This window comes from Tupaia chinensis, unplaced genomic scaffold, assembly GCF_000334495.1.
Source record: "Tupaia chinensis unplaced genomic scaffold, TupChi_1.0 Scaffold000094_1, whole genome shotgun sequence".
Taxonomy (NCBI): domain Eukaryota; kingdom Metazoa; phylum Chordata; class Mammalia; order Scandentia; family Tupaiidae; genus Tupaia; species Tupaia belangeri.
Window position 1 is genome coordinate 4,843,504 of NW_006159556.1, and position 20,393 is coordinate 4,863,896.

A 20,393-nucleotide genomic window follows, 5' to 3' on the forward strand; every position below is an offset into this window, starting at 1 on the left:
AAAGAGAGAGAGAGAGAAACCTCCAAAAGGGCCTTCATGTCATGATTCACCACCAATGTCAGCCCACCTGGATTACGTATGATTACGTGTACACACATGCCCAACCTACTCACTGAGGTCCTGGAATGCAAACTCAAGACTTCATGTTACTGCTTCACCACTGCCTGCTCCCTGTTTGGAACTTCTTAATATTTTTTATTACTGTACAGGGTTTTGACTGAAGTGAGTAGCAACTAAATATAATTAAAAATTAAAAAAAAACTATTATTAAATGCGAAGAAGGCCTAAGATGCTATTGGTTGCCAATTAAGGGGAAAAGGAGGACCTTTTATACAAATTCCAAAAGATGGCTGTGATATTTAAAGTTCAGAATATTACTGGGAATATGCCCCAAATAGCAATCTCATTGTAGAATTGTTATTACCAAACTTACCCTTCAATTTTTAAAAGCTTCTAGGAAGAATCTTTAAGATAGCTACAATTTAACGTACTGAATTTTTCTAGTTAGAACACTGTTTTTTTTCTTATAAGATATAAAATATTTCTAGGTAACCTATATAGTTAATTAAATTTTATTTTATTACTCTAATGTATGAGTAATAAAAGCACTATGTGTGTATATGTAATAATTTCCCTAGCTGCAGATGATGACTGTTCTAAGAATATACACACTTAACTTTTACAAAAACTACTAATCTCTTATTTATTATTTTTGTTTGTTTGTTTTGCCTAGTGTTTTCCTCTTTCAATCTTTGCAAATTTCAGGATAGTTTGCAAATGTATTACGTGCTAAATAAATAAAGACTTTTAAGAGCCTTTTATAAACCTGGAAACTAGCAAACCAGGGAATTCATAACAAGAAGATTTGGTGTGTCCATGGAATGGTTTCATTTTAAGTAATATGTTCAGATTGTTAGTATCTAGGGCATTTAAGAAATAATTAAACCTGATTCTAGAATTGTATGGTTTTTGAAAACATCTCTTGCCTTTGGGCATTTTGAATTTAAAGTAACCTAGTTTGCTCAACTTACTTGATTTGATGAGTCTAAAATGTTTCTGTTTCAAAGATTTAGAAAATATTCAGTTGAAATTTTTATGCTTTGGGGCCAGGAGATGGAGTATTGGTTAAGACGCTGGTCTCTCACATGGTTGACCACAGTTAGAATTCTGGACCAGGCAGCTTGAAACCTATGCTGGGCACATGCTTGTGCATGGCGTGTGCTCCCAAAATCCTGAAAGAAGAGTGGTTGAGAAGGCCATCACCCCAGAGAAGTGATTCTCACTTTCTCTATCTCTCTGTGTCTTGGGCAAGCACATGCTCTTTATAGCAAAAATCTCTCTAAAAATTAAAAAAAAAATTTAATGCTTCATTGGATGTCTACTCCATATGAAATGAAAACCTTTATACCAACATGGGGACTAGAGCAATAAAGGAAAAGATGTTTTGATAGATCAGGACAAAGGAAAAATCTGTATACTCTAACAGCTAAACTAGAAACCGTTTTTGATGGTCTGAGATAAATGGCATAGTTTGTATAGCTTAGAGTTTTGGAAAGATTGCCTGCCAGTCCCTAAGAACTCAGTTTAGACTCTTGACATAAATACAGCTTAAGTAGATCAGTAGATTGACAATGGATATATTTGAAGGTGTTGGCATTTTGTAAATGAATGGTTCTGGTTTGAGATAGAATCCTATAATCCTTTCCTTTACTATTTTAGTTTTACACACTGAAAGACTGGATGACATAAAAACATTAAAACTTGTTGTGGACACTAGAGACAAAGTGGAAAGAGAGGGTGGGAGGGGAAGAGTGCAAGAAAGGAAATTAGTGGAAAAATAAGGAGAGATAAGATATTTGTGGGACACAGATATGGTTTGTTATCTGTTGATGAGGATGTGTATATTATTCTTAACTGGACTGAGATGTGTGTGATGCTGGGTAAAATCTCTTTACAATCTAAATGATGTATAGCAAGCAAATGTATAAATAATAATAATAAAATAAAAAATAAAAAATAAATATTTTTTGATAATAATAAACTTTGAGAGTTTCCCATAAGCCTGTACTAGGCTAAGAGCCTTACATAGGTAAACTAATTTAACCTTACCACTGATCAAAAGTAGATTATTACCCTTGTTCCATTAATAGGGAAACCGAAGTTAAGGTTATAAAGAACTTACCCAAGGCCTCCTGGTTGGGATGCTTAGCCAGACAGATGAAAAACTGAATGTTCAAAGTTTGGAATTTCTGATTTGCAAAATAAAAATACAATTCTTACATGAAATGGTTTATTAGTAAGTAGTATAGCAAATGATATTAATACTATTATAACTCTATGCTGAGTAAGTATTCAAGTAGTACTAGTGTTCTTTCTCCATACATAGAGAACAGGCAGGCAGAAGCCAAGACTGCTTTACTATTGATTACTGTTATCTACTTTTCCACATAATTGAAAATAATGATTAAACATGATTTAGATTTCAAAGTTTTTGCTGTATTATTGATTTTCTATAAGCCATTGATTCCTCAGAGTAACACTCTCTGGACCGAATCATATAAAAATGAAAATGGATTCTGAGATATGGTCCTCCTTGGAGAATAAAGCTGCAAGAAAGAAGGGGAAAATGTGTTCTTGATGGACCAAAATCTAATCCTAAATGTCATTACATATTGTTGTATGAAATCGCCCCCTTAAAAACTCATGTGTAAATAATTTAATTCAGATTTAAAATGGATTTAAGTGACATTCTACCGCAATAAATAGAATAGCAGGCATTGTTTCTGCTGACTGTATACAATAATCTTGGAGTGGCATCCTCAAGCAACTCAATCTGCTCGTCATAACTATGAGAATGAATAGCTCAATATTATTGTGCCAAAAGCAGAATCATGACTTTTGGCAGATAGTTTTAAGTATACAAATGACATTAGTAAAAGACTATCCAACAGAATAGCTAATTTTCTGCAGGTGAATTTTGTAGCCAATTCTTCTTAGCTAACCTATTGAGATAGATCAATTTTATACCCATAGCACCCCCATAGTGATTGACACACAGTAGATGCTCATTAAATATTTAACAATGAATGAAACCAGGCTCTTTAAGTTTTATTGCTACTTTGAAAATCCAGCTCTCCATCTCCACTTAAGATTGTTTTTTCAACCTTGAATTGCTCAGTTAAGTCCAAACTCTAGGCTGAGGCAATTGATAAATAAGAGTTCTTAGAGAAGGATATGTTATTCATCCCTTTAATAAACTCCATTCTTGTAGTTTGCCTCCTAAGAAAACTGCCTATCTGTTCTGAGTTATTTTGTGAAGTTTAGTAAAAAAGTACATGAGTTTTAATGTTGGATAAACTTTAATTCATATTCATTGGTACCTCTAATTAATGGTTCTAAGACTTTAATTAGAATTAGTAAATTAATTAAAAGATGTGTATGCCCTTTGCTCACCTGTTGTGTTAAATTTAAAGCATGCCCAGAATAATAAGTATGCCTATAGTCGGTAAGCAATAAATTCTGGTTCATCTTTCTTTTTCCTCTCGCCTTACTGAGAGTTGATATTACGTGAGTCATATGAAACATATTTCTGTGTCTCTGATTAAAATGCCTCTACTGCTTCTTGTTTGATTCCAGCTTTATATACAAAGAACTCTTGAATATATTCTTCCCAAAGTTACAGGCTAAAGACATTTTATCTTTACAAATTGATATAGTTTATGAAATTACTGAATCAAGACTTGCCACTCACTGTGATTTTGTCATTGTTGCTTTTTTTTTTTTTTTTCCTTTAGCTTTCTGGAAGAATGGCATTATGTTTTGTGCTCAAGGCAGTAAATATTCATAACTTAAGTCTTCTGGTAAAACTGTCATCTCCCAGCCTGCTTTATTTGACATTTTTTTCTTAAAACTGGATGTAATGGTTTTATTGTTCCTATATCTTTTATGATGAGCTGCAAGAATCCTTTATAGAACCATACAAGATATAAATAATAAATGAATGAAAGAATAAAATGGTTGGGTCGCGGTTTCACAGCTATGAAGTGCAGAACTGATCCAGGCTCAGTGTATTTTCAATTATATCATTCAAAAGAAACTAAGAAAGCTTAACCTCCAAGCATTCTTAAACTTCAATGTTCCCTGTTCAGAAACTGACTGGCAATAACATAGGATAGTTATCCACAAATGAAAATGAGGAGAAACTGCTTCTGAAAATAGCTTATTGTATTTGAGAAAAGTGCAATCAACACTTGCAGGATAAGATCTGCAGGCCATTTTTCTTTGTTAAATTCCTTGGCCATAGGCTAGTAACTGAATTGACAATGGAGGCTCATTGCATAATGCCCTTTCTTACAGATCTGTATAAAATGCAGAGCTTTCACAGAACAGATTACATTCAGATGTTCTTTCTGCCTACAAAACTGCCAGCAGCAATGAAGTCTTTTAATTTAGCTTTACATTTTTTGGCAAATGGAGGACAGGAAAGAAATGAGTTTGCTCTGAATCTTTGCAAAGACAATTTGATTGTATCTGGATAGAAATAATTGTTGAGTCATTGAAATAAAAGCTTAATATTAAATGGGAGAATGAATTTTTAAAAAGTAATTTAAATCAATAGAACAGACTTTTAAAACTGTAATTATTTTGAACCATGTTGATATCCAAAGTTACACTGTGAAAATTTACAATTTTTAAAAATATAGTGTTCCTTATAATTAACAATCAACAGAATCACTTATTTCTGAAAAGATAAACTTCCATTTTGATAAACACAATTACCTGTGAGCTTCATAGATTCTTTTAAAATATTTTAGTATAAATTTAATATAAATAGATAATGGGAAACTTATTTTCATGAGCTAATTGGTCGGGCACTATGTTATACTTATATACCGGAAAATACTTGCTTGGGACCATGGCACCTGGGCCTACTAAAGAGGTGTTGATTCCAAGGAAAGTGAAACAGTGGTTCTCAAAGTGTGGAACTTCTTAAAAATAAAAATGAATGGCCCTTTCCCTAATTTCACTAAATGAAAAACTTTGCAGCGGGCTCAAAAATGTGTCTTACCATTCTTCTCTTCCAACCATCACTACCAGCTAGTCCTAATTCATTAAAACTTCAAAATCTCTGCCTTAAACAAACTGTTGGCTAATGCATTCCCTCCACTGTCCTGGGATTTTGTCCATGCACGTACACATGCCTAGCATTTTTTTTTTTTGAGAGATTTTTGCTATAGGGCACGTGCGTGCGCTTGCCAGAAAGACAGAGAGAGACAGAGAAACAGAAAGTGAGAAATCACTCATCAGGGGGGATGGCCACACTGCAATCCCTTCTCCTCCATTCTCCTAGCTGGCCCCACAGGCACTTTTTATGCAGGAAAGTTTCTATTTGAACTTTATAGTCATGACAAGGAACTGTATGGGAGCTGAAGGATAAAATGCACTGTATTGAATATGTTCTGAACTTTTTAAAACTCGATTTAGATTGTAAGCCTGGGGCACATATGGGATCTGGGGGAAGCTCTTCAACACAACATATTTGCCATCAAATTTTTGGTTATGACATCAATCCAAGAAAATTTCCAGTGTTGTTATCTTCATGTCTTACTGCTTAAGTAATAATCTTACTAAGTATTTGAGATTCTTTCAAGAATGTACTCCTTAACTTTTAGATTTTACCTACAATTAAATTCATAAGTAGTGGGGACCAGCAGGTGGCATGATGGTTAAGGTACTGGAAACTCCCACATGGCCGACCATGGTTTGAGTCCCAGACCTGGTGGCTTGCTTTCTCACTTTCTCTCTCTCCCTCTCTGGTCAAATGAAAATAAATGAATGAATAAATAAAATTAAATAAACTAATTTAAAAAAATTCATAACTAGTTATAAAGAAGGCACTTGAAAATAAATGATACATTTATGTGTGTATGTGAATTTGCAAACCTTTTAATAATTATTTTTCCATCTTATCCAGAGAAATTATATGCTCTGAAATGGAGATAAAAGATCATCGAGTAATTTTTACTTTAGAAAATGTGTCACAGTATCAGGCATTATGTTTGAATAGCTTCTTTTTTCTTTTTTTGACTGGGAGTTCTCTTATTACTAAAATTGATGGATAAGCTCTGCGATTATTTTAATCACTGTACCAAAGTATCACCAAGTCCTTATATAGCATCTTCATTATGTGAAAAATCCTGTTCTAGGTACACACTAGAAAAATTACTGTATGCTTTTCAGGAGTGTGAACAATTGTTGAGATGAAATTATTTACTTTTTCATAGCATTTGGCCAAGCCCTGACCTGCCTGAATACAGAGACTTTGTCCTTGAGTCTGGAGCAGTAGGACTCTTTAAAAATACTTGAATTTGAGATACAGATTAATCCTTGTTTTAACTTGAACTCTGGTTTATAAGTCGTGTGTGCCACAAACAATGAAATTCAGCAGTTCATACAGCCACAGAGTATGTTTCCTAGTTAAGATGCAGAAATATTTCTTTTGCACAGTAAGTGCTTTACTTTCCAATATCTCAGGAAAGGGTGTATCACCTGATTCACAGGCCATCCCTCTACTCAGATGTGTGACTCTCAACATGAATCAGGATACCTAGACTGCTTATTCAAACATAGATTGCTGAGTCCCACCCCAGAGTGTTCCTGATTCAATAGGTGTGGGGTAAAACTGAGTATTTGCATGTCTAACAAGTTTCCAGGTGACGCTGATGCTCCAGGAAGCACACTTTGAGAATGATCATTCTAATGTGATCTTTCTCAAAGTCAGATAATCAGATCCTTAGGTCAGAATTCCCTAGACTGCCTATTCAGCTGCAGATCCTCAGGACCTAGGCTGATGCTTGAATTGGAACCTTCAGGTCTTATGCTGGTGATTTGTGTTTGCTAGAGCTCCACAGGTGGTGTGGATGCACACTCAGGTCTGAGAACCAATGAAAAGGGAGGTCTGGGGATATTGTTAGCTGGGGGGAAACACAGAGCAAGTGTCCCATCACACATTTCCAATCTTATACCGGTTACTGGCATCTAGCAACTGCTTTATACATGGTAGTTGAATGAGTTGATGATAGTAAATGCATGGAAGCAATTAACTTCCTGATTCCTACTTCCTGTTTACTCTCAGCACCTTATATATTCCACTGCAGAGTATCTCATCTGTATTTTAACTACTTGCTTACATGACTGTCTCCATTTTAGGTAGAGACCTTTCTTTCTTTGTTGTATTCCCAGTGTCAAACTCAGTATCTGGCTTGTAATATGAATATCATCTGCGTTTGGAACTACTTATTTATTTATTATCGTTATTATTATTATTATTTGTTTAATTTGACTAGAGAGAGAAAGAGATAAAGGAAAATGGAGAAAGCAAGCCACCAGGTTCAGGATTCGAATTGTGTTGGCCATGTGGGAGTCCAGCTTCTTAACCACCATACCACCTGCTGGCTCCAACAGTTGTAAATGTTAAATAGAGTATCTCTTAGGGTAATCTTGAAAAAATAAGTGGCATGAATCATTCAACTTTCTTGGTTTTCTTGAGTATATATATAAATGTAAGAGCTTTGGCAGGTTGGTGTAATATGAAGTGTAATAAGACTGAGACTATACCTAGAAAAGTTACAACTGAGTCCAAAGGAGTTGAGTGGTGTCGAGATACAACATTGAGTCAGAGGTCTGGAACACAGCGGTAATTGCATTTGGTTAGTACATGTAGTACAGTCAGGAGGCTCACTTCCAAAGTGAACGGAGGAACTAGAAATGGGTTACCTAGGTTTAATGAGGTTGGCGTGTGCTAAAAATTTTGTGAGTGGTCAGAAACCAGATTATGCAAGAATTTAAATAAGAGTCAGAATATGACAAGCAGCAAGTTAGGCACTTCGTGGATTCTAAATTAACCTTGGCAGATGGATGTACTTGATATTATAGCTGCAGGTGCTTTTTGTCCTTGAAATTTCAAATAATATGTTTGCATAATTTAAATATCTATTGATGATTATTATTTCTCTATGAGAGATCACATATTGTATTTTATGACATAAGTAGTATGGATTATTTACTAGAAGGAACTTCTTAGCCAGGAAGAAAGCAAGAATTTCATAAGGCTGGTTTACTTATTCAGCAGAAAGTCTAGAGTAGAAATGGACCATGGTGTGGAGAGCTGTTCCTGGTACTATGGCTGAAATAAAGGATTATTTAAATACTAGTGCTTTTGTTTCTTCCACTGTCCACACCCATGGTCTAAACTGTAAACTCCGTTGTTGTTTCCTTGAATAGGCTTGCTATGATCTGATTTTTATATCCTTGTTTAATTTCCTCTGTCATGCTTCATAGACTGCTTCCTAGATTTCAGATCATCTGCTATTATACTCACATATTACCTAGACTTTCAGTTGTCTGTCCAAACAATGTAGGTTCCTAATATACAGTCTACTTTATCCTTTGAGATCCGTGAGTATTTTTCTTAAATCTGCCAGGCACACATGTGTGCCTGTCACATGTATCCTTCTGTCAGGTCTGAGGTATGAAGATTTTGCACTAGATTTCCAGGTTTTGCCACCCATGTTCATATGTTCCTACTGGGTTCTCCTCACTTACTTTGCTGATACTGACTGGATCTCTTTCCAAAGGCACAGGGGAAAATTGGATTGTACTCCTTCTGCATTTTTTTAAATTTAGAGATGAAGTGCCAAAACTTTCCCAAGAAAATGGTTTTATGACCTACCCAAAAGTTCAGAGCTAAGGAGGTTTAAATCTTTCAAATTATGTAAAAATTAGATTTTCAGAAAAGTTAATGTACATTACTATCATTTAAACACTATTTAATTTTGATTCTGGGTTTAAAACATTATAGGCAAGTTATTAACCAATTAAAACTGGCTAAACATTCAAAATTTGTGAGATTTGTGGGAAATTATTCATTACATGGGATGTTCCACTCATTGCAGGACAATCAGCATCCTCTAAGAAGTCAAATAAATGTAAGCCACATCTCCATCATTGTAGCATTTTAAAACAAGTCCATGAGTCTCCCAAATGCCCAGTGGCTTATTGGAGACCTTTAATGAAAACTGATGGCATAGATTATTCAATTTTCAACTGCTAAGACTGGGAAGAAACCCATAAGAAAATGTATGCACTCAAAACCCGAGCAATATCAGCAAGAAAGAGGATGACTGTTCAGCAAGCATCTACCAGTGTGTGCCACAAGAAGTTGGCTAGGTGATATTCTATGAAGTTCCTTTCGCTATAGAATTCTCACTAATTATGTCATAAAGCATAATATAAGATAGTTTTTTTTTTTTTTTTTGGAGAGGGTTTCGCTATAGGGCACGTGCGCTCGCCAGACAGACAGACAGAGAGAGACATAGAGACAGAAAGTGAGAAATCACCCCCCAGGGGGGATGGTCACGCCGCAATCCCTTCTCCTCCATTCTCCTCTCAGGATCTTGGGCACGCACGCACACATGCCCAGCGTGAGTTTTAAGCCACCGGGTCCGGGACACGAACCGCGGTCGACTACGTGGGAGTCCAGCGACATTGCCATTACGCTAACTGCTGGTTCCCAATATAAGATAGTTTTTTGATAAAGAATCACAGGCAATAAATATTTATGTTTCATATGTGTATATACATCACTCAAAATTTCAAGGACAGACCATTCAGCTACTAACATGATAAATTTCTCTTAAATTAAAGAGATATTTAAAATTAAGCTTTCAAAATGAAGTATCATGTAGCACTTTAGAATAATGTTAATTTGAACTAAGATTTTTTTAACTCTTAGTTCATAATAATGGTATTTTTGATATTAATGAGAACAAATAAAATCAACGCTGTTTATTACAAATTTACCTAATTAAAATAATGAAAACTATACATTGGTTTATATCTCAGTTCTTTCTTTTTTTTTTTTTGGAGAGGTTTTCGCTATAGGGCACGTGCGCTCGCCAGATAGACAGAGAGAGACATAGAGACAGAAAGCGAGAAATCACCCCCCAGGGGGAATGGTCACGCTGCAATCCCTTCTCCATTCTCCTCTCGGGATCTTGGGCATGCATGCACATGCGCCCGGCGTGAGTTTTAAGCCACCAGGTCCGGGACACAAACTGCAGTCGACCATGTGGGAGCTCAGTGACATAGCCATTATACCAACTGCTGATTCCCTCTAAGAAAGGAGTCTAGATACAATCTTTTATCCTTTCCCATGTGACTATTATGCTAGATGCTCAGTGATCACCTCTGTCTGATTTAGGATCTTAAAAAATCTAGTATAGTCTCTGAGACCAGTGTATATTCAGTAGATGTTTGCTTCATAGTGAATAATTTTAATGATACCTTTCAAAAGAGATTCTGTGAATCAAATCCTTTAATATTTCAAAAAAGTTCCTTTGCATTTTTTTTAAACACTTTTACTCCAGATAGTTCTGCATGCAATCATACCTATATTTTTCTACGTGAAATACATGCGCTGGAAGATATAGGTCCAAGTATTGGTAATTGTGAAAAGAGCAGGCTTCTCTACATCACACTATCATTCTGCTTGTTCACTTGACTCATGTTTTTGTTGTTCTTCTTTTTGACAGGGATTCGATAAACAAGTGGATGTGTCATATATTGCCAAACATTACAACATGAGCAAAAGCAAAGTTGACAACCAGTTCTACAGTGTGGAAGTGGGAGACTCAACCTTCACAGTTCTCAAGCGCTACCAGAACCTAAAGCCTATTGGCTCTGGGGCTCAGGGAATAGTTTGGTAAGTGGAATGGATTTAAGTTATATTGTTAAAGGGGATATCCTGTGTGCATGTACTAGACATAAACCCCAAAACAAACAATACCCAGATAAATAAATAGCATGATTATGAAGAGGGAAATGCACTCTACTGGAAAAAAAAAAAACAACAAACTAAAATTAGGAGCATTATCCGTTACTCATTATCACTTGCTAATAATTTATACAAGTTGCCTTGTGATACATTTTCTAGTAATACCGAGAAAAAAAATATCCATTCTACAAGAACCACAAAGAAATCAAGAGAGGCAGTCGTTTCAAGTTGTTGCTAATTTGTTTAGAAAACTTTTTTTGTATGTTTCACAGCAAGAAGCAAGGGATCTATCTTTAGATAACAGTAAATAAAACCTCTATATACTAAAGAGATAAAATGGAAAGTATTGGGCACTTTAGAAAAAAATTTTATGACATTTTTTAGTGACTTATTAATCATTAGAAATCTAGATCTGATTTAGCTGTTATAAAACTCTCAAAAGTATAAAAATGAGCCACATCTCTGCCACTCTGGTTAACTGGTAAGTATTTCTCTCAGACAGTTTTAATTTATAGTAGAACAATTAAGTATATTTAATATAAACTTATTAGTAAATAAGTTTCAAAATTTTCAATAACTTACTTTGATAATTAAAAATTTAGGACATATATCCTAAATGTGTGTGTGTGTGTGTGTGTGTGTGTGTCTGTGTGGGGACTTCAGAAAGTTTGTGGAAAAATGGAATTAAAGTACAAGTTTGTTCTGGTGCAAAAATTTTGAAATCCATGCATAGTTTTTTTAAAATAATATCTGTTTTCTATGAACTTTTTAAATATCCCATGTGTATATATGTATTAATAAAGGATATTTATTTCTACAATGTATTTTTATATAAAGTTACTGATATACTAGTTAACTATTTGAAAATATGTTCACTTCTTTTTGACAACTGATATAAGCTCAGTGTCAGTGCTTAGTGGATACAAATACAGAAGTTCACCACTGGTGTACTTACTAAATCTCAATACTTAGGTTTAAGCCCCATTTACTAAATACACTATAAATTCAGTGTATTCACCTAGTGCATTTCCAGCTTTCCTAATCAATGAGTAGTTATTTTTGCAACTTGAAAGAAGCATTTTAATATTTTTAGTAATGGGCCAAACCTTTCTTTTCTAAGATCTTTAAGTAAATAAACAAGTAAAGAAATTTTTATTTTCGGTATTTACTTATTTATATTTTTATGGTACAGATATGAGGTAAACTTCTCTGTGGCACAAAATAGTTCCATGGTGTGGAAGGCAGATTAATAATTTCCCCCCAAATTCTCAGGCCTTAGTCCTTAAAATCCCTGACTATGTTACCTGGTTTGGCAAATGGGAGTTTGTAGATGTGATTAAGGACCTTAAAATGGGGAGATTATTCTGGATTATCTAGGTTGGATCAGCCTAATCATGAGTCTTTAAAAATAGAAAAAGAAGGCAGAAGAATGAGTAAAAGGGGTGTAAGAGAAGAGAGAGGAGATATTCGGAATGTGAGAGAGGTTTGCCTTGTTGCTGCTTGTGTTGAAGATAAGTGGGGGGACAAGCCAAGGAGTGTGGCTGGCTTCTAAGTGGACAATAGCTGTTAGCTGACGGCAAGAAAATAAAGACCTTAGTCCTACAACCACCAGGACTACAATCTGCTAACAACCCAAGTGAGCAAGGAAACTGATTCTCTTCTAGAACTTCCAAAAAGGAAATTAACCTGCCAACATTTTGATGTCAGCCCAGCGAGACCTGCTAAGGCTTCTGACCTACAGAACTGTACGATAATAAATTTGTGTTGCTTAAGTGACTAAATTTGTGATGATTTTTGTTGTACAGTAAAAATTCTAATATTAAGATAATTGAAGAAATGTCCTAAATTTACCAGGGGAGGGAGAAAACAGTGATTCTTGGTGGTTTTCTTTGATGGAAAATTATAGAATATTAATATTTAAAAGTTTTCCCAAGATTCCCAGTTCAAATGCTCAAATACATCATGGGATGTTTCATTTTCCTTCAAATTAAACCACCATAAGGAATAAAACTGCCAGTTAAGGAAGCTGATAGACCTTCCCCCAATCCAAAATAGATCCAAAGCCACATTTTACTCAGGAAGTCAAAAGATTGTTGCAGAAAGATTTTTAAATCTATTAAGAATTTTGTAGTATGTTTTGTAGGACATTTTGGGCCTCTATTTCTCCTTCTATAAGATGAAAATCATCTTTACTCTTAGGTAGAGTAACTGAAAGTGGATTTCAATAAATAAAATGTCCCTGAGAAAAAATTTGAATCCAGTTTTAGCACAAAGTTATGATATATTTGTCAGTAAAAGGACAGCTGAATTTCAAAATGTAAGTCTTGAAGTTTCCTGAGATAATTAGTATTTTCGTCTGTAGCTGAAGGAAATAAAGTCATATTGAGGCTAGCAAAGAGCATGAAAAAGAGGTAGAAATGGGATGGTGTATTTGTATCACTCTTCTTCCTATTAGCCCTCAAGGGTGTGCACAGACAATGACATTTTAGTGGCGTACTGAAATCATTACAAATCTACATCTGATTCAGCTGTTACAAAACTCTCAAAAGTAAAAATATGAGCCATAATGGCACATTGTGTCCCAGACAAAAATAGGGTTGTCCCTTCCTGTCGTTTTCTCTTAAGATATTTTTGTTTGTCATAACTTGAGTCTATCATGTACTATTTATCTTTTAGATATATTATTGTATTTATTTTCCCCACTCATTTGACCTTAATTGATTTCCTATTAAATGCCTCTGTCAACAGTGAGCCCACCCATCTCTCTCCTACTAAACACACATCTAATTCCGGACATGTTCCTGGAATCCAGCAACTTTTCATGTGCTCACAATTCTCAGATCTGCGTAATGTCTTAAATGTTGCATACAATCCTGAGACTAGCAACTGTTTCAGATGGGAAACTAGGAATGTCTGGGATTTCTGGAGAACAAACAAACTGAAATAGATTATCTATTTTACTTTATTTTCTTTGGAGTGGGAATAAAACATGGAGAAAACAATTTTAAAAGACATATCTCCATTTTTTTTCTCATGTGTGACCATAAAATTTTGCATATGTGTGAAAGGGAGATTTTACTTTTCAAGTATAAATGTTGGCACATTGGAACTTAGGCTGCAGAATTTAAGTTTTAACCTGTTTGAAATGAAATCTCATTTTACTGTTCTAGTTACCTGTAACTTGTTATCTTACAATTTTCCCCCCTTCGGACTGTTTTATTACTCCCTATCATCAGGAAGAAAAGGCAATACTGTAATATTTTCAAAATAAATTAACTACTACTATTCTATTTTTTTATTCACCACGGATGATAGATCAAAAATGTTATTATTGAGAACCATCACATGAAAGCTAATATAAAATCTTTTGGAGTTAATGAAAATTTTCTTCATACCTCTGAGAGGGAAAAGAAGATAATTTGTTGAAGCAGAAATGATAAGAATTATTTGGCTTCACTGTGTGAGCTAAGGAGTCTTCTATAGCTTCGTAGGTGGGGAATTGTAAAGTAATCTGTGCAATGAGTCTTTAACAACAGTAGTCAGGAACCAGATGCACAAAATCATTTCAGAACATTTTCCCAATCATCAGAAAAGGGTCTCATTAGTGTTTTTTCCTACTCCCAGCTCCAGAACAAAAACGAACATAGGGAGAAATCAACAGCAGAGATTTCTTTGTCTTCTCTTGCTTCCTTCCTGTTGTTCCTTGTGCAACTAAGGAACATTTTCTATTTTCTTATTTCTTTCTTCAAGATGATTCAAACTGACAGCTAAAGTGGTGGCAAAAGTCAACCACTAAGTTTAGCAAAAAAGACTTGCCAAGGTTGATCTGCTGTAGCTGAAAAGTGCTGGTTGTATAGTCTTAAATGATAGGAAGTAAAACCATAGCCTTTCCTTCTTGGTGGTGTTACCCACAGTAAGGTTATAAGTGGTTCCAATTCAATTTTGTAAGATGCTGTTTTATGTGATATTTGCAACAAAGATGGAAGCTTCATGCAGATAAAAGCACAGAATTAGAGTAGCTTATTGTAAAAAAACCTGTGCCTTGAAAACTAAATATTTAGAAATAAGATGATACATTTGATGTTAGCTAAACTCTAAAAATCCCAGTTGGAGCTAGAGAATGGTATTCAATCAATGTTGAAATATTTATAGTTATACAATGCCTTGGAAATAATTCAATGAACTAGTTTATCTTAAATGGAAGATACTTCCATTTCAACTTATAGGTATAGAATAAAAATATAGAATTATTAAACATTACATATGTATATTCATTCTTAGTAATCTGATGGACTGGTTTATGTTAGTTGGATAAATATTATATGTACTATTTCAAATACATATAACATACATACACACACTCACCTAGATCTGAAATATATATAGGAAATATTGGGATATATACTTCTTTGTTTTTCACAAAAATTTGAAAAATCATTTCTGGCTAATGTCCTTTACCTAGTGGTCTACAGTAACAATACCCTATAGACACACAATCTGAGATTGTGAGGACCTCAGGTGTTCATAAATATGCTTATTTGAAAAAGATCTTATGGCTTATCTTACCACATCCCTTTGATAAGTGGCTGCTGCTGGGTATAGTGAGCTGGTTACTAATGTCCTGACAGCCTAGTTAAGGGTTTGATAAACTAGAGAGAAGTCTCTAGAATTCTTGTACTTTTGACTTTTTTGTTTGCTAACTATTTGTATGACTTACTCTGAAGGAGGACAGGGATAGAAAACATTCAGTAAGTAGCACTGTGGAACACCAAATTAAGCCTGTTACAGCATTTATCAGTGGGCCTTTCATTAGGCCAGCAACTGATCCTGCCGCTGAATTATCTTAGTACATATATGCAAATATGTACGTATTTAAACCTTATCTAGTCTCAAATAGGATTTACTTTTTTTTTTTTATTGGCAAACAGCATGTGTGCTCTCTTGAAAGGTTCTAAGAGACAGGGAGACAGAAAGGGAGGGAGAAGGAGAAAGCACCTCTCAATGGGGCATGGTCACACTGAAATCCCTTCTCTTCCATTTCTCCATCCTGTCAGAATTTTCTTTTGGCATGTGCACATATGTGTCCAGTATGTTTTTCAAGTTGCTGGGGCAAGAATTCTAACTGTGATCAGCCATCTCTGGCTCCTCTTGTTACCGAACTTAAATCAAGTCTGCTCGCCCAAGCGCTATAAAACCAAGCCATAGGCACATGGTGTGATGAAGGAAAGTACAGTTTTATTGCAAAGTACAAAGCGAGGAGAGCTGGCAGCTCATGCTGAAAAGACCTTGTCTCCCCGAGATGTTCCCCACATGCGTTTTTAAGGGCAAAATTAGGGGCAGAGGTCCCAGGCGCATGATCAGTTCAATGATTGGTTCAAGAGGGCGTGATCATCTCGTGGGCATTCTTGATTGGTGAAGCCTTAGATAATCAAATTCCTCTTTAGGTGTCTGGAACTATTCAGCCTGGAGTCTCTGAGTTCACAACCAGCAGTTTCCAGTCTACAAAACATCTTACGTATTAAAATGAAAAACTTCTTTCCTTTAAGTGAGAGTCTTAGAGGTCAAATGGCCCTTACTCATGGTCCAGGTTGGTCATTGTTATAACCAAAGTCTGAAGACTTACTCCTTACTCTGGGCCATTACAATGCAAATGGACTTTATATTCTAGGAACCCTAGAAAATACATTAGGGGGTTCTTGCTCTGTTTCACCCTAACCATTAAACTCTGGGACTGGCCTCTAAAAGGATTTAAAGTGATTTAAAAAAAAAATAGATGTGACTTACTATATACTCTGGGACTTTGGGGAGTGATGGTTAACATATCCCTCAAGGAAGAGTTTCTTTAAAGGTATTGATGATGTGATCAGGCAGAATGGTCAAAATTACTCCTTGGGGAGTCTAAATTGACTGAAAATTTCCCCAATGTCTTAGATACTAGTGATGTAGAAGGAAAGGGTTTTGCTATGGTTTGTTTTGTTTTAGTGTTTTAAATTGTGGAGTGTGGTTTGCACCTTTGCCTTCCACTTCCGTGTCACATTAGTAAGCAGAATTGTTATGGGTGGGGCAGAACACCAGTCTAAATCTAACCTAAACACACCAAAAAGCAGAACCAAATCCCTGAATTTGTCCAAATGCTCAAAATAATAATAAGCTGTAATAATGCTGAGCTAAGTCATGTTAGTAGAACAATAACCACCCATGGAATTACCTTAAAATAATAATAGCCTCTACTGTTCTGAACAACAGTGGTTTGCTGGAGACCCTCTCCTTTTTTTTTTTAATTTTCTAGAGCAAGCATACTGTCACTGGAGAAAAGAGAGAGAGAGAGAGAAAGTGAAAAAGTACCCCTCCGGGGGAGTGCTTGATACAAAGGTATTTGACATATATATATATAAGATGTGCATATTTCATATGTGCACATTTAAATATAAATTCAATTACGGATACTTCAAGATATCTTATTTTCTTCAGTCATTATATAAAACAAATATGAGTGCTTAATCAATGCTTAATATATTAATGAGCTTAATCAAAGATAGTATTTAACTTGCAGATTCTTAAAACTTAGGTTTACATATCTGTAAAATGGAGATAATATTATCTCATAGAACAAAGAGAGTACAAAACAAGCTACATGCATGAAATTGTTGTGTAATTCTGAATTTTTATGACTTTTAGTAGATTTAAGGAAAGGTAGTCTTACATTACTATTTTCTAACAATTGAAAATTGTAAAAGGTCAGTATATGTAACCCAGGAAGATGCCTAATTTTAACAGTTGCTTAATAACCAGAGTGTGTACATTAAATACATAGTACAGTTGAGAGCATAGAATTTAATAAAATGAGTTTAATACTCTATAATGAATGTTGCAAAAGGTAATTGAACAGTTTTCCCCTATCTTTTCAACCTGGGCTTCAGTTAACCAATATTATTTATGCTGTATATATTTTAAACATTAGTTTTCAGTTTTGTAACGTGACTATAAAAACCCAGCTAACCTTCTTTCAGCACAGAATTTGGAAGGAAATGTCTTATGGTGATCAGATTGATAGTATGAGGGCGATGGGCAAAATAAACCAGAGGGTTTTCCAAACCATCAGACTTCCTGAATAACATCGAGATTTGATCAATGGGCCCCAGATGATTTTGTTCTGTTTCTGGAAACATCACTCTAGCTCCTGTGACACATTTCTCTTCTACATTTCTAATGAGCCATTATGCTAAATGACACAGCTTTAATCACACATTTCCATTTAGCCTCTGACCAGTGGAAGTGATTACTCTCTGATCCACATCTGGAACATCAGCACTTTCTGCATCTTTGTGATTTTCCATTAATTTTATGATTTTGACCCTTAATTACAACCTTCTTGAAATAAGGAACATTGAACTTGAAATGACTATTGTCATTTATAGATGATTGAGTCTTCTCTGTAAATGATTGCTATAAATGTAATGTTTCTATCAGAAGGAATAATTAGTAAGCATACTCTTTATCAGTTTCTATTTCAATCTCCAAATTTAAATTGTTAAGTGACAATGATATTTATTTCTTTTAGGGTTTGTCTTCTAAGGCTTCAATAAACATTTTCACTAACAAAATAAAATCAGTTTATAGTTCATGTATGGTTTCATCAGATGCCTAAGTCTTATTATTAGGATTAATGTATATCCATGGTTATAGTTTAAAATAATCTATAATCCAGACATAAATATTTAAAGGATTGGGAGCCACACCATACTGCAACAGTTAAACATTGTGCATGGGGAGCTGGTTCTTTTTTTTTTTTTTCTTGCTATAGGGTGCGTGCGCTCTCCAGAAAGACAGAGAGAGACAGAGAGACCGAAAGCAAGAAATCACCCCCCAGGGGGGATGGCCACACTGCAATCCCTTCTCCTCCGTTCTCCTCTCGGGATGTTGGGCGTGCACACACTCGCACCCAGCGTAAGTTTTAAGCCACCGGGTCTGGGACTCGAACCATGGTTGACTACATGGGAGTCCAACAACAGAGCCATTGTGCTAACTGCTGGTCCCTGGGAGCTGGTTCTCACATGGCTGATCACAGATCAAATCCTGGCCCCAGTTGAGTGAAAAAACATCCAGGGCATGTGTGTGTCCATGCCTCAAATCCTGATGGGACGGAGAAATGGCAGAAAGAAGATTACAGAATGACCATGCCTCGCTGCAGAGTGTTTTCTCTGTCTCTCTCTCTCTCTGCTGAGTACATGTGCTCTCTGAAAATAAAAGACAAATAAGTTTAAAATACATATTGGCTTGTCAGAAAAGTCATGAAGTATTTTTTTCTATGCAAAATGCCTCATGACTTTTTGGACAACCTGATATAAATATTTTAATACAAATTTTCAAAAAACAATATATTAATATATATAGTACATATTAAAATGTTTTTTCAATAATGCTTAATTCTGTACTCTGCATTTCATATTGGAAGAGACATAATTCCTCATGGAAAGGAGGCAGTTTCATCAGTGAAATTAAATTATGCTAAGTAACAGATGGCAGTTGCTGGTCCTCAGAATCTGGAAATCATTCTCATTTACTGCTCTAAGAGACCTGTTCATTCCATCTGTAGAGAAAGTGGCTGTTTTTTTTTTTTTTTTTTTTTAAGAAGAGAGCAGGCACATGTCACAAATATTGTAACTAAAAATACCAAGGCTTCATGGAACTTTTTACAAAACTCGGAAAGAAGGTTCTTCGTCCCCTCTCTCTACCAAATCATGCTTCTGGCCCTTCAAGAATCACATTCTGTTTACAGAGTCTGAGCTGGCTTGCTATCTCAGATTTGACTGTGGGAGCTGAGGACAAAGGAAGACATCTTTTAGTCCGGAAGACATCTTTTAGTCCGGAAGACAGAGTGACAGCCCATCATTCCTTTTGTGGGCTCTCTACTCCTGGACTACAAATACCATCTCCTATAATGGGATTTAAATTTATTTAAAATATTTGACCTTGTCAAGTGGATTTCACTCTACAAGTCCAAAGCTATGAATTTAGCCTTGAATTACTGCATTTTAAGTTCCTGTGTTTGATGGGGGTGTCTAAATCACCATCAGAAAGAGCACTTAGCTGCTTCATTTGACATGGAATTTCTTTTATTTAAAGACATGTGCCTTAGGTACTCTTAGCTATGCTTCTTCTCATTAACATCTTTTTTTTTTTTAATCATTAAGAATGTTTTCTACAGAAGATTTTAATATATCTATTTAGAAAATAAAAATTTTACTCCCAATCCATGGAGATATAAACCCCAAATACATTTTAAACATTTTTTTGGAAGTTCACCAGGCCAGTAGAATATGGTAGGAGAGTGTGTCCCCCATATAGGAGTGTCCTGAGAGTGGTCCCATGGAGCTGAACTTTCACTTGCTCTCCACTTCCCCAGCAATGGGGTCTCGTGGGTCGCCTTTACCCACTTTTCTTGACAGACTAAATAGTGGAGTACTAAAGCCATTTTATTAAATCTCATACTCTCAACTGTAATATATGTTTAAAATACATAATCTGATGATCAGTATTTAACTTACTTGGAATATGC

The 20,393-nt window shown here is 35.2% G+C and overlaps 1 protein-coding gene across 1 annotated transcript in view; it reads left to right on the forward strand.

The window, feature by feature from the left end:
• MAPK10 (mitogen-activated protein kinase 10) overlaps positions 1-20,393 on the forward strand; it is a 302,050-nt gene that overhangs the window by 155,101 nt on the left and 126,556 nt on the right. The window contains exon 4 of the mRNA XM_006143294.2: positions 10,593-10,762. Coding sequence (XP_006143356.1) covers positions 10,593-10,762 — 170 coding nt within the window. The remainder of the gene's footprint in view (positions 1-10,592; positions 10,763-20,393) is intronic.